At 42.6% G+C, this 14,049-nt stretch overlaps 1 protein-coding gene across 9 annotated transcripts in view; it reads right to left on the reverse strand.

Moving 5' to 3' along the window:
• The window catches only part of LOC119170029 (uncharacterized), a 246,270-nt gene that overhangs the window by 143,267 nt on the left and 88,954 nt on the right, over positions 1-14,049 (reverse strand). For all 9 annotated transcript variants that reach the window (XM_075880943.1, XM_075880925.1, XM_075880932.1 and 6 more), the window contains 2 exons: positions 11,004-11,138; positions 5,568-5,882 (listed from right to left, as the gene is read on the reverse strand). In XM_075880943.1, coding sequence (XP_075737058.1) covers positions 5,568-5,882; positions 11,004-11,075 — 387 coding nt within the window. In that variant the 5' untranslated portion in view covers positions 11,076-11,138. The remainder of the gene's footprint in view (positions 1-5,567; positions 5,883-11,003; positions 11,139-14,049) is intronic.

The raw sequence follows: 14,049 nt of genomic DNA on the forward strand, positions 1-14,049 counted from the left end.
CTGACGATCTCTGTTTCGTAACACCATAGGATGCCATTAAACAACTTTGAATACATGTGCTAGATCTTTCTCTTGTGTATGTCATTTCCTCTTTTGGTATTGCTTCCGCTGTTCATTTAGTCAAAGCGATAACAAAATTGAACAATAGACAGGTGGGATGGTTGGTCCTGCATATTTTGAGGTTTAGCACACAGAAATAAAGATGTCACAAAACACAATGTAACATTGCTATGTACTCAAGTCTTTCGTAGCTTTAGCTTGTTTCACAGCGAGAGCTATTCTGAGATAACAATAAGGGCTGATTCTGTAGAGCACCATAGTTGTCCGCCATTGCCAGTTTCCGTAACCACTTTTGTGCAAAATAAGAAAACAAAAATGACTAAATACACAAAAAAAACACTGAGAACCGAATGAAAATCGAACCCGGGTTTTTCGGATGGCAGCCCAGTGCTCTACCAATAAGCTATGCTCGTGCTTGAAACACCGTTGCAAGCTTACCCTGTGCAGGCTTCATGTTGGTTAAGGAAGTGCGTTAGCATGTGTAATAAAGCGTTTTGGAACAGTGAACAAACAACCAGGCATCACACAATGCAAATGGTGCAACGAGTAGGTCATTGAGTGCTCCAAACCATTAGAAAAGCCTCACACATAATTCTTCATCGTTCTCAGCCACAGCATCAACAAGGTGCACATCGTGCCTTACAAGCGTATAGTAGCGGGTACCACACTTCTGCGAAGATTGGCATATAATGTCATTGCAAACGCTTCCACACTGCGCAAAATGATGATTTATGGCGTAGTGAGTACCGTGCAAATGTACTTGCAGTAGTTGCCCCAAGAGTGTTTAAAAAGGCTCTAGAAAAGCTGCTCTTCTAGCTTTCGCCATGACTGTGCTGCATGTTTTGCGCAGGCCTGGCAGTTTTTTGTGCGCTTAACATCAAGGCTAGGCTTGCACGAATGAATAACTGAATGAATAACTGAACGAATAATACTGTATTCGAATTTGCTTCAATTCAAATTTAAATTGCCAAAAATTTCGAATTATTCAAAATAAACAAATAAATGTTACTAGTCTGCCTGTAACGCTCCCCCCTGTAAAGGTGGTTGAATTGCAGTAAAGGAATGCTAAGCTGTGAAAGCACTTATCGAATAGGCATGTAACCTTTGGTAAAGATGGTTTCACTGCTGTGAAAGAGTGCTCCACCGTCAAAACATCTATACAAAGAAAAATCCACACTACTCCAATTCAAGGTTAAAGGGACACTAAAAGTAAATATTAGGTTGACATTGATTGTTCTAGTAGCAGTCCACAAACCTCGTATGCTAGTTTGTGCCAAGGAAGTGCCTATTTTGAAGTGAAATCAGGTCTTAATGGTTTACACCGCGTTAACATGCTTTAAATAACCCGCACGTGAGAGCGGATTCGTAGACGTCCCTGTTTTTGTGCCCAACGTTGCCCGCCTTTACTGCACAGCCGCCGACAGCAGTACCAGCAGAGTGAAAGTAGCAGGAGCCACAGTAGCCACAACGGCCATTGAACAATTTTCTGAAACCTCGGAGGCATCTAGCTTAATTTTTTTGTTAGTAAGGCACTGCTGTTGATAATACTGCCGTTTTAGACGCCGTACATTCTGCATTCCCCCTGACATAAATTGTCCTTTGCCTTTAGTCTCCCTTAGTAAACATACTGCCCTCACACTGATTCATTATATTTCAAGTTTAAAATATTTTTATAGTACCAGCTTACGTGCTCCGAGTATAGCGAATCTTAAAACGTAACACTTTACATATTCTCGCTTGCATTCTACCGAAATTTAAAGCCAGCCACTATTCAAGGTTGTTTCCACTTCTTTACCGGTCCTCTAAAATTTTGACAAGGGCTTAAGTAACGCACATTCCAAATAGTTCTAAAAGCTTGTAAAAACATCCATCAAGTGTCTCAGTGCTTGTACAGTGATAGGAAATTGCGGGCAAGCTTGCTGGAGTAACTAAGAAATTAAGATTACTTGACAGTGTCTTGTTTCTACTCTTGATATGCCTCTTTGCAATACATTTCGTGGGCTGCTCTATACAACTCCATCCAGCAAAGATGACTACTTGGAAACTAAAGCACCTGCAAGTTTATCAGCAGTTGAGCATGCTAATTCAAGTCTGCAAGATATTTTGGACCTGCATTCATGGAAGAATGTAAATATTTACACAGTCGAACATGGATATATCGAATTCAAAGGGGACCGCGAATTATTGCAATATATGAAAAATTCCATATAAAAAATAGAGGCCCCGAGAGCTTACCTGTAGCAGATCATCACTTACAATAGGTGCATTCAAGATTAACAACTACTTCTCCACACGCCTCAACAGCATGATTTATTTGCATGAAAAAAAAAAAAATAGCTTACGTTGGCCTGCTTCTTCGTTTTTGAAATCTTGAAGGGGCTAGTCTGAATCTTATCAAGGCTGTTCAGGTAAAACAGCCCGGTTCCTTCCATGTGGCCAATACAATGGCGAATGACGCCGAACCCTGCCGCCACTTCAGCGGCAGAGTACGCGCGTGTAGCCAGCGCCTTGTCCAGACGATCCTCCTTGTCACATGAGCTGTCGGCCTGGGAATCCTGTGTCCCTGTGACCGCAGCTACTATGTTTTCGTCAGCGAGGCTCGCAACGGCCTCGACATTGCAGTCCGCTTCCTCGAAGTCGTTCGCAGGCACTTGATGTGCAACTGCTGCCGGGAAGCGGGACGACTACTCGTGAAACGTGTCGTCTATGCGCTCATTGTCGTCATCTTCACCGGTTTCCGCAAGTTCCGCCATCTCTAAGCCTGCCTTGCGGAAGCATTTGACGACTGTGTCTGTCTTCACGTCTAGCCAGGCATTGAAGATCTCCGTGAGAGAAAACTTCACAGAGATTTCCAGCGACTCCTTCGTCATCCACTGCTGGATGTCCTGGCTGCTGACAGCTTTGCCTTTGCCAGAATCGGTTTTGCGAATGATGTTGTAGCGCTGCTTAACTCGGTGAAGCCACCCGGTCTTGTCGGCAAAGTTGTTTCACCGAGTGCAACGGCAAACCATTTGGCCTTGGCGATGAGCATCGGGCCATCCACCCGAATGTTCTTCGTGCGCACTTCTAAAAACCAGGCATAGGGTGCCTTTTCTACATTCTCGTAGCCAAAAGCGCGCACATGACAGGCTCTAGAGGTTCGCTGCTCCGCCGCCTTTCTTTTGATATCTGCCTTGTTCTTCAACAAGGTACTCAGAGTGCTCCATGGTATCCTGAAGTCGTCCGCAACAGTCGAACATTTCTCGCCCGCCTCAACATGCTAAATAGCCTTCAACTTGGTAGCAAAGTCAAGGGTCTTGTGCTTCTTGACGCTGGCCGTAGCTGCACGAAAAGTCTACAATTCAAGGAGTCCGCAGCTGCTTTGCACACAACGCACGCAAAGGAAAAATGCTGCACATGGGGCGGGTGGTTGTGGTTAGAGGAAGGAAAAGACGCCTAATTTTTGCAGCCCTTATAGGAGCACGGCACAGCGTCTTACACATGCTGTGGTACGTAGGCGATGTGAAAACAGAAGCAACAAAGCGCTCGCGAGACGATGACCACCTGCGACGGCAACAGCAAAAGGCACGAGCAGTGGTTGGCTGATCAAAACAAAACTCTTAAAACAGCAACAAAAAAGTAAAAGAAAAGGCAAAAAGAGGAGGACGTCGGCTCCTTCGTTCCTGCTCTCTGAGCCGACGGGTAGACGGAGAAAGCATGAGAGAAGGAAAGAGAAATGAGGGAAAAAAAAAGCCGTTCTGCAAGTTCGAGAGAGTATGTTGGGTTTTGGAGAAGGTGTGGTGCCGCGCGGAGGTCGCCAGGCACTGTGAGTGCTAAAGCGCGCCTTCCAGCTCGTGCCGTGTTCGATATATCTTAAGGCAGGTAAAAATAGCGTTCAATGTAAATTACTAATTTCTATCTTTTACAAAGGAATTTCAAGTGGATAGCTTACGAGTTCGATATACCCGAAAATTCTATATATGTGGGTTAAATATAACCGTGTTCGACTGTATATACACTTTATACATCCATAACCATTAGCTCTTTGGTGTATGTGGCAGTGCATCCAAATTATTAGAAATATTAGTCATTGATTGTATCAGCGATTGGACAGATGGTGTATGTTTGTCTCGCTATTTGTGCCATTTCTTGTTTTTTATGATGTGGTACCAACCAGCCAAAAAACCTGCGCTTTCGACTCATAGAATCTTCGGTCCTTTTTTTTTTTGTTGCTTCTCGACGATTGAAAACTTTCCTGCCCTTCTGGTAACTCACATCATCTCGCACGAAATTCACTTCCTGCTTATAATGAAGGAATGCAACTTTTCCAGCATCCACTATATTAAAATGGCAGATGTCAGTTAGGATGCATGTCACTGGGCATTGCTGTGACACACAAGAACACTTTTATTTATTTTTGTCACAGAAAGTACAGATGGACAAACTAATGGGTAGACCCAGAAAACCCAATTTCGAGACCCAATTTGTAGCTGCAGTAAAATTGTAGGTTGCGGTCACGTGATGTTGCTAGCTGACATGCTGGTCAGACAGCAGTCTGGTGCAGCGGCAGCAAGCCACAGCATGGTCATCTTAGAGAAATCTGGTGAGATAATTGTGGAGAGAAGGTCAGAATACCTCAGTGCATTATGAGAGAACCGGCATAGAGGACCGCGCTCATTTCCACATTGCACGCAGAATGAAGAAGGAAAACAATTAGCAATGTTGTGTGTGTAAGTCCAGCTTTAGGTGACAGAGTTATCATTTGGCTTGCCACAGCTCGACCAATTAAGCTGACTGCCATGTACCAGAACCTCATGATAATCACGTGACCACTAGTTATGATTTTTGGGATGTGCAAATTATTTCAATTCTCGACCCACGTCATTACACAGACTATATCGACATTGCACTTGGAATGTGTTTTGAGCAGGTCATATTAAAATACTACATAACCATGATTGGAGGCATGCTTTAGGAACTGAGGCACCAAAATATTTTAGAATCAGCATGTGTTCGAGAAAGAATAAACAGAAAGACTTTGCTTTTCTTTCTTAAAAAGCATCGCAATCATATTTCATACGCTGAAAAAATCAAGTCTACACTGCATTTACATTTAACTAGTATTTTAAGAATACATGCACTAATAACATTGTCTTAGCACACTTTCAAGACTTGCAAAGAGAAGCTGTATATCAGCAACTCACTGCTTCGAAAGAACAACAGTACTTGTTAATTGTACACCAACATGAGCATGTTAGGGCTGTAACAGTTTCTTTTAGTTATGTAGTCAAGGTAGGCATTTTGATAGTTCTGGTATAACAAGCTCATTCTTTCAAGCACAGGTGGCATTGTGATCCAGACAGGTATAATTGCATGATAAAAACAGCAATAATTAAGAAATCTGCTGAAGGCTTACACTGGCAAGATCCACTTAAAGGCAACTGCACCTTTTGTAAACGTCTCAAATTATGCAGGCGTGGATCGTGAAAGAGAGAGAAAATGTTGAGGAGAAAGGCTCAAGTTCCCACCGATTGGAATGATGGCTGTAGTCCATTGCACTCTGAAGGGCCATCGTCACTTCGGCGGCGGCGGCGCTTTCGAATCATGCCATTGATATCATCCTGTGGCTGGAGCAGTGGGGGTGGGGGTGCCACGGCAACGGCAGTCGGTGCCCCCTGGGGCTCATGCAAGTCGGCAAAGATGGCATCGATCTCGAAATTGGGGTCAGACAGCTGCTGTAGGATCTCCTCTTCTTCATCGATACCCAGCCCATGTAGATCTGTGTGCGTCAGTTCCTGTAGAACATCCCCTTGTGGTTCCACCAGCACATTGGGCCCACTGTCCTGTGGGTGCAGAAATGCAAAAAGGCATGTCATGGATTTCGGCTGTTTGGCCCGTGCATGTTCAAATGTACACCCAGCCATACATTTTTATAACAACAAAAACCACATCAAAAACGAATGCTCACATTTGAACAATATTTTTTTTTCATGTTAAGGCTAGTGGTCTCGTCTTTGACAGTGTCTGGACCACCACAAAAAACTTTGCAATTCCTCCATTGCAGCTTCAAATTTTTCTCGGAGCCCACTGACTCGCACCAAGCTTGCCCTAGTGTGCTACTTTTTAAGATAGCGGGATGGCGAATTCAAATCATACTTGAACAGATCTTGAAGCACACAGATGACAGATTTGAAAAGTAAACTCTGCTATTCTAACATTTTATTTAAGTACCAGCGTGCTTTAAAGTCAGTTGCAATTCAAACTCATTTAAGAATGTCACATCACACTAAATAGGTACAAACACAAATAATCACTGAAACACCAGTCAAACGTTTGTATATGTGGCCTGGCGTGAGTGTCTGCACAGGGTGATGCTGTCTAGTTCTCAGTTACTTGGAATCAGATGTGCTTCCATGTGCGTCCATTAGACATAAGAGGAAAGGCAGCCCTCCATGTTTCTACGCTTAAGCATCAAATTGCTTGAAAGCCAACTACCTCTGAAATTTTCTGCAACTTATTCATAGCACTTTGAAGAATGAGAAATGCTCCCAAGTGAAGCAGGAGAGCCAGCTCTTAGAAGATAGGTATAAACAAAATGCATCAGATAAATGAGAGAGTTCGTACAACCAACAAACAATAGTTTCAGCATAGCCAATATAACTTCACTTGATTGTGTGAACAATTCAGTCAAGAAGCAGCATGCCTCATTTCTCAAGTTTAGGCATATCTTGTGGAAACATCACATGTGTTGAAACTTACTAAGCCCATCCTAGTTTCAAAGAGCTGAGGCCACGCCTAAATGTGTTTCGTGAATCGTGAGTGGTAGTGAAAAATAAGGGAGGCATCTTTCAGTCCTAATAAATGCCCATTTTCACTGCAGAGAGAGCATATTGTCACGTGTGCCTGAGAATTACGCAGCCTTTTGCTGTGCCCCAACTACGGCTCTTTTAGAGCACAGCCCGTAGGCACCCATTCGTGCGATGGCTGTCATGCCTCATTCTTAATTGTGCTCCACCATGGCCAAGCCAAGTGCACAAGCACAGTGGAAGCAGAGCACTGCACGAGACTACATGATGACAACATAGCACTCTGTAAATTGACTGCACGTGTCATGCTTACTGTCCAGTTTCTTTAAAAAAGAGTATGTGCGGAAAATAAAGGAGTTGCCTGTAACTGCACATATACGCATGTCTATATACGCATGTCTATCTCTCACATTCTTTGACTAAACATATAACAAAATGAAGAGACGAGTAAAGCTGAGTTAGGTGTCAAAACTCTTTCTCTGCAAGAGGAGAACGCAGCCAGACTTATGACAAACTTTGCTGCCTTCCCTGCAGAAACAGAGTGTGTTCCCATGAGAAGGGCATTCGAAGTGTCCTTTTAAGGTAATCGAGACACACTATCACCTTATTATAACAAAGTCACATGTGCCACGAAAAGACTTTTTCTATCCAAAAATTCGTTATAAACATATGTTTGCAGCACCATATGTAGTCTACATTTACTTTGTTATAACCAATAATCCATTATATCCAGGTTCGTTATATTGAGGTATGAGTGTACGCTAAACCAAGGAATGAAAGTACAAACACAACAATTTTTTCTGGACAAGCTCTGGTGGTTAACTGTAGACAGGCCATAATGTGTCACCCATACAGACTGCATTCCTATGGAAAGAAAGATTTCTCCATCCTCTCAAAAGCTGCAGAGGAGCAACTGAACATAGAAATGAAGATATTTAAGGTTGTGCCTGCCTTTTGTTAGCTAGATGACCTCAGTTAACTCCATCAAGTTGGCTTGCTCTGTACTGCCATATCAGCTACACCTCACAAACTTGTTTTTATTTCCAAATTCTTGAAAAAGCTCTTTCTTTTACAGCTGCTGAATGGCAAAGACTGATGCGGACTATATCGGACTGATACCCTAGCAGTTTGCGCTACCTCATGCTACGCTTCTGAATTTGAAAAAGTGGTAAAAACAATCTGATTCTATGACTTGTCATGTATGCTTGTGTGCCTAACCAGTAGCTAAACTTCCTACAAGCACATTCGTTGATGACCACTACCCAATGCAGCTTACACTTGTATGTGTGGCTGCTAAGATGACATTGCCAGAGGTGTTTATGCAGATTCTTATTTCTTGGGCGTGCTTTGATGAATACTTAGTTGACTGGCTGTGGGACCTCGGACGTTACATTTAGCTGCTGGCCTAAACAACAATTATTTATCATGCTGAGAGATGCTTTCACTTTTGAAATAAACATACACAGCAGTTGCTCATTCTTTTTGCAGGCATCCCACACGCTTGATTACTTTGTGCTTGAGCATGAAAAGTGATACCACCATCAATGAAGTCAAGCTGAAAACGTAGAATCAGATTTTATATGCTATACTGGAGGTAGATGACTCTATGATTTTCTCAAATGCTTCATACCAGCATAGTACAGTACTCGGCAATCAAAATGTGAGATGCAGAACACATCGTGGCCAGGACTGGCCCTTTTTGCAGAAAGAGCGCAAAGCTGCACATGGCTGTTGCCACAAAAAGCACTAGCAAATACATGCTACAAGTATCGTGTTTGAATTGCTGAGAACTGTACATTACTGGTGAGGTGAAGATGCCAGAGGTCTTAGTGAGCAGGCAAAAGGAACTCTGCTGGATTTTCCCTGGGAGCCACATCTGAACAAAAGCAGGCAAATGAGCACACCCACCGATTTCGCAGTTAATGTGAATTGACCATTGCACATATAGCAAGTTAATGGTTGCAAAGTAACTACCCACAAGAACAGGACAAATTGGGACGTATGTACGCATGCACACGATAACAGCAATGGGACATACAATAACAGCAATGGGACAGCAGCAACCAGTGCAATGATAAGGAGTCCGTGATGCCCAGAATTTTAGTGCAGGTATAATGACAATGACCATTACAAAGTGAACATTACACAGCTTATTATGAAAGGGAAAAAAAGTACAACCACCCATTCCATAGCACGAAGCCACAAAAAATTCATACGGATTTCTCAGAAAGAAAATATTCTTAGTTGCATCCTTACTTTCTTTTGATTGGTGTTGCATCCTGTAAGAATATGTTTTGAATCCACCCCAGACCAGGACAAAATTTTCAGCAATTAAGAAGCTTTCTTTTCCGAGTAATCCGTACTTACTTCCTTCAGGCACCTGACTATGCAGTTGATCTGCACGTGCGACACAACGTCATTGTGCTGTGCTGTGCATATTATTGCATTGTGTATTGTGCAGTGTTTTTTCCTCGCCATGTGATGAACTGGGCATGCCTCTTCCCGCTTTCCAGGGTTGGGAAGGAGGCGGTGTTCAACCTTCCCATTTTGGGGGGGTAGAGATGAAGACTACCTCATCATTGGACTGCCCTGGACTCAATTGTTTCTCCCTGCAGGGAATCTTGGGAAGACCAACGTTTTAAAATCCAAGCTACCAAAAGCTCCCATCAAGCTTTAATCAAGAGTTTCCATGAAGTTACATTTATGTACAGATGCTACTTTCGATCATGTAGTATCACGCCACCTCCAGTATGTAAATACTACTGTAAATAAACGTTCACACTACCAGCCCTGGCTACTCTGCTCGACTTCTCTCCAAGACTTGGCTGGCTCCGGTCCTATGGGCAGATCCCCGACTACATCACTACATAGTACCACTAGGATGATAGCATACAAATTCTTTATCGCTTCTCAAGGTCTTGCAAGGTGGTCACAAAGTTAACGTTTATTCTTTTCAGTTGCTCAACGTCACTTTGGTGTAAGTTCGAAGCAGTTAACACCAGCTGCTGGAGCAATAAACAGTGGTGAGCTTGACAATGCACTTCATGTGCAGTATGAGAAACGGTGCACATGACTGTTCTGCTATGGGACTTCGCTGGTGTACATGACTGTTCTGCTATGGTACTTTGGTTCGAAACCTCACCACTAGACATTTTTAAAAGGCCAGTAAACAACACTGAGGTCCAAAAATTGTTATGAAGAGAAATATGTGCACCTTTGCTTTGTGAACATGCTGCCGCAAGAAGTCTGGGAATACAAGCTATAATAGGAGCCAAAAGGGGTTAAAACATCCGCTTCGGATGGTTTCCAAGGCCTGCGTGGCCTCGCCGTGCTTCTCCGCCAAAGGGGACAGAAGGCGTAGGCCATCATCGTGACATTACCCACTTCAGCAACGTGACACGACATCAGTGATACGTCATTGCTGCGCATCCAATGACCGAGCAGGCATCCTTGACATGAGCACGTGTCATAGTGGCAAAGGAAGGAAGAGTAAGAAAGAGCGGTTCAAGGAGCACCTTTCACTTAGCGGTAAAGTAGCAAGACGCCTCCTTATCTCAGAGGGTTTCATTCTGGCAATACCGCTTCTCCCGGTAGCCTCGGGCTTTATATAAGCATAGAGGGCAAGTACTGCTGACTGGGCGAGTTGATGCATGATAAAATGAGGGTAGCACATGAAAACAAAAATGCACAGTGCACAGCTAAAACTGTATTACTGCAGAGCCAAGGCACCATTTAGTAGGGACCAATCGACGAGCTCACTGGTACGCAAAGTTGCCCGTGGGCAAGCTTGCGTCACTATGTGTATGAGGGGGACATGTCAGGTGAAGGAAATTGGCGCAGGAATTGTTTTTCGAAATGGAGGGTCTGCGCAGCACTGTAACATTAGAAAAATGTGATCGATGCAGTCTACTGTACAAATTGGCGAGCGTGTTTGAGAGGCGTTAAAAAAGTCAGAGACTGTTTACTGGCCCTTTAATGAGGAGGCCCTGAATTAGGCAAGACAGAAGCCTATTTAAGTACCTGGCTACCCAAAAGCGCACAGTAAGAGGTGACAAGAGCTTCACATAGAAAAACAAACCAGGAGTGTCTTGTGTAGAGTGATTTCGCGGACAGCATGCACACATACACACTGAACACACAACAAAAATGGTTGGTTACCAGGCACGAGAGGTCGACCATCTTGCCGTCAGTGTTGGGGCACCAGAGCAGGTCGTCCTCTATGAAAGGCATCGCAGGCGGCTCCTCCCAGGCAGCCACGGTCACACGCTCTTGCTCCCCAACACGCCAGCCACCCTGCACAATTGCGCACAAACAGTATATAAAGAACTATTCCCAAAGCCCTGTGGGAGATGCGCAGCTGAAGTAGTTAGAAATCACTTCCTTTAAAGAATGATTAAAACAGAAATGGCTCCATTCCCTATGGGCTTCCATCTAAAGAGAAAGTTGACTAGTTCACATTTTTGTAATTGAAAGCCCTCATGAAGTTATGTATACAAAAATTTTTTCATGTCCTATTTCTATGAGCTACACATGGCATGCCACATTGTTTTCATTTAGCATGTACAATGTATTGACACACTGATACATTGCTCATGAGAATATTAAGTATTTCTGTAATTTTTAATATTTTATTGCACTTTCTTACGCAGATGGTGTAAAAGTTGCGTTCTGTACATTGCAAACCTCGGAGCTTGCAACTCCGTCAGACCGACAGTTCATTTGGCAGATTTTGCTGCCTGCTTCTGTTTCTTACATGCGATAAAACATAAAATCACAATTGTTATGTGTCATACACACACATACATACAAACGTATTGAATTATTTTCAAAATAGAATCCTTGCTAAGCTTTGATATGCAGTTTGCAGCAGGCGCTGTTGTCAAAAGAATGTGATAGAGAAGTAGGACAAGTTAATCAACACTCAAGACAGAGAAAACACAATTATTAAAGAAAATGTAGTGTTATAGCTAGCTTTGTCTGAAACATGGCACATTAGGCTAAAGTGCATGTTTAGGCGATGTTGCAAAAATAAAGTAGCACAAAAAAAAAACGGAGCACAAGGAAAACAATTTCATTTTTTTTGCATCTTCCTTTTTCTTGCGCTATGTCTTTTGAGCTGTTTTCTTTCCGCTATATCATATTACTTAAATTAGAGCACTGTGGCACTTTTGGTCGACAGTAGTAACAACAAATAATTACTGGCGGTAGCGGTTGCTTTATTGTATCCTTTCATGCATAAGCTGTTACATCACCTCCACCAGAGATAGCTGTTCCAGCAGCCTGTGTTGCAAATCAAATGAAACATTCAAGAAATATATTCCAATATGGAATGTGTCTTTGAAGTAAACATACCCTAGTTGTTGGGCCAGCTGCAACCATTGACAGTTTTTAAAAAATAAATATTTGCTGCGTCTGTATAAATAAGGATACCTTGAACTATAGGCTTCAGTATTTGCAAGTACAATAATGGAATATATACATTAGCAAAATTAAAGCATCAGATGAATTTTGAGACTGTATATCCACTATGACCATAAAAACTAATGGGACATCATAACTTATAGCCAGTTTACAGCAGAGCAAATCTGTGCTTATTCACAAGGGCAGTTTGCAAAAACCCAAGTTTCTGTAAACCCCTCGTGCAAACTCTGCAGGTAAAAGTGGTCTGTGTATGCAGCTTGTAAGGATTCTCTCGTGCGAATCTGAAATAGTTATTACCGTTTTACCATTCAGGCTAGGAAATTTCCAGAGCTAGAAAAATGCTTCCAAGTGTTGAAATGCCACCTACATGCCCTTTGAGGACAACAGGCACGAGGTCTATAAATGATTATCCTTAATACCAGGTGAAGGGTAGAGCGAGTTCTCGGTCGAGCGACTTCTTCTTTTCACAATGCAGCATCAATTTAGAAAAATAAAAACAAAGCACAGAGCGATTTATTTACTAAAGAAGATGTCCAGAAAATGAAATAAATCTGGGGGATCATCTCGAGACCCGAAGACTAGCAGTCTTCAAAAATATACCTAACTCACATGCACTGGCGAAATTCAAAACAACACAGCTGTTCATCGTAGGGAAAAAAAAAAAGAAAGCAGCTTTACAGCAGACTGGCACGGCACAGCAGCAATACAGTACAACATTACGTAGTAGTAGGCTTCGTGAAGGTTTTTTTCTTGTTATTTATACTTTTGTTATAAAACGAGCTACAGCAAACCTCAAAATTGCATCGCTATTGTGTTCTGTTGACCACTAAGACATGCAGACTTTTTGAAGGCGAAAAATATGCGCAATAGAACAATGGAATACATGTATCTACGTTCTCACAAATACAGTGATGTGAATATGACAGATTCTAGAGGTCTGATATTCCTTTCTTTTTATTGTCACAATAGCTACAGCTGTGCAATCACAAAATGTGTAGCGTGTTTTTAGAATTGTTGAGCGACACTTGCGCCCATCTCATGTGTTGCATAATGCAAATTTGTGTCGATTCGGTAGTTATGCCGTAATACTCATTAATTACAACCTGCATGTGCTGCAACTTCGAAAATGTGTCGTCATTTTCTTTTTAATCTGTCAATCGAAGCTAATTACATTATTTAGTTAGGCACAGGTAGTTTCATGGCCAACTAATCTTTACAGCTTCCAGGAATCACCTGGGCAGGTGATTCCTGAAACTACATGAAAAGAAGAACTGTGATCCTTGAAAAAGAAAAGTGCTTCGTCTAGTCCGTAGGTGCTTCTTTTTTGTCCCCTCAAAAACAAAAAAATGAAATAAACTCTATAAAAATAACCGAAAACAACAGGCAACAACGCGGGCTCTAAATATAAGTTCGCTTTTATGAAAATCAAACGGAACCCGGAAACCCTACTTATTTGCGCCATCACCTTGCCGTATTCGGCTTCTTCGCAATACACGCACGTTTTGCTGAGAACAAGACTTGTAAAACCTTGTTGTTGCGGCGGATAAACGTCAGCAACGGTTCCGCATTCATTAGACAACGCCAAAGCTTTAATACGGACACGAGCGCGCATAATGGTAGAATCGCGATCTCGAAACGAAAGCGTTAATGTACAATTGATGGGACCAATTGACGAGCCGCGTCGTAGTTCACGAGCTGCGCGTCGAGTAATCTTCGTTTGGGACAAGCGTGTAGTGAGGATCGGACACTTATCTTGTCATTCGCCCGTCCAAAAGCTCAATAA

This window comes from Rhipicephalus microplus, chromosome 2 (genome assembly GCF_043290135.1).
Source record: "Rhipicephalus microplus isolate Deutch F79 chromosome 2, USDA_Rmic, whole genome shotgun sequence".
Taxonomy (NCBI): Eukaryota; Metazoa; Arthropoda; class Arachnida; order Ixodida; family Ixodidae; genus Rhipicephalus; species Rhipicephalus microplus.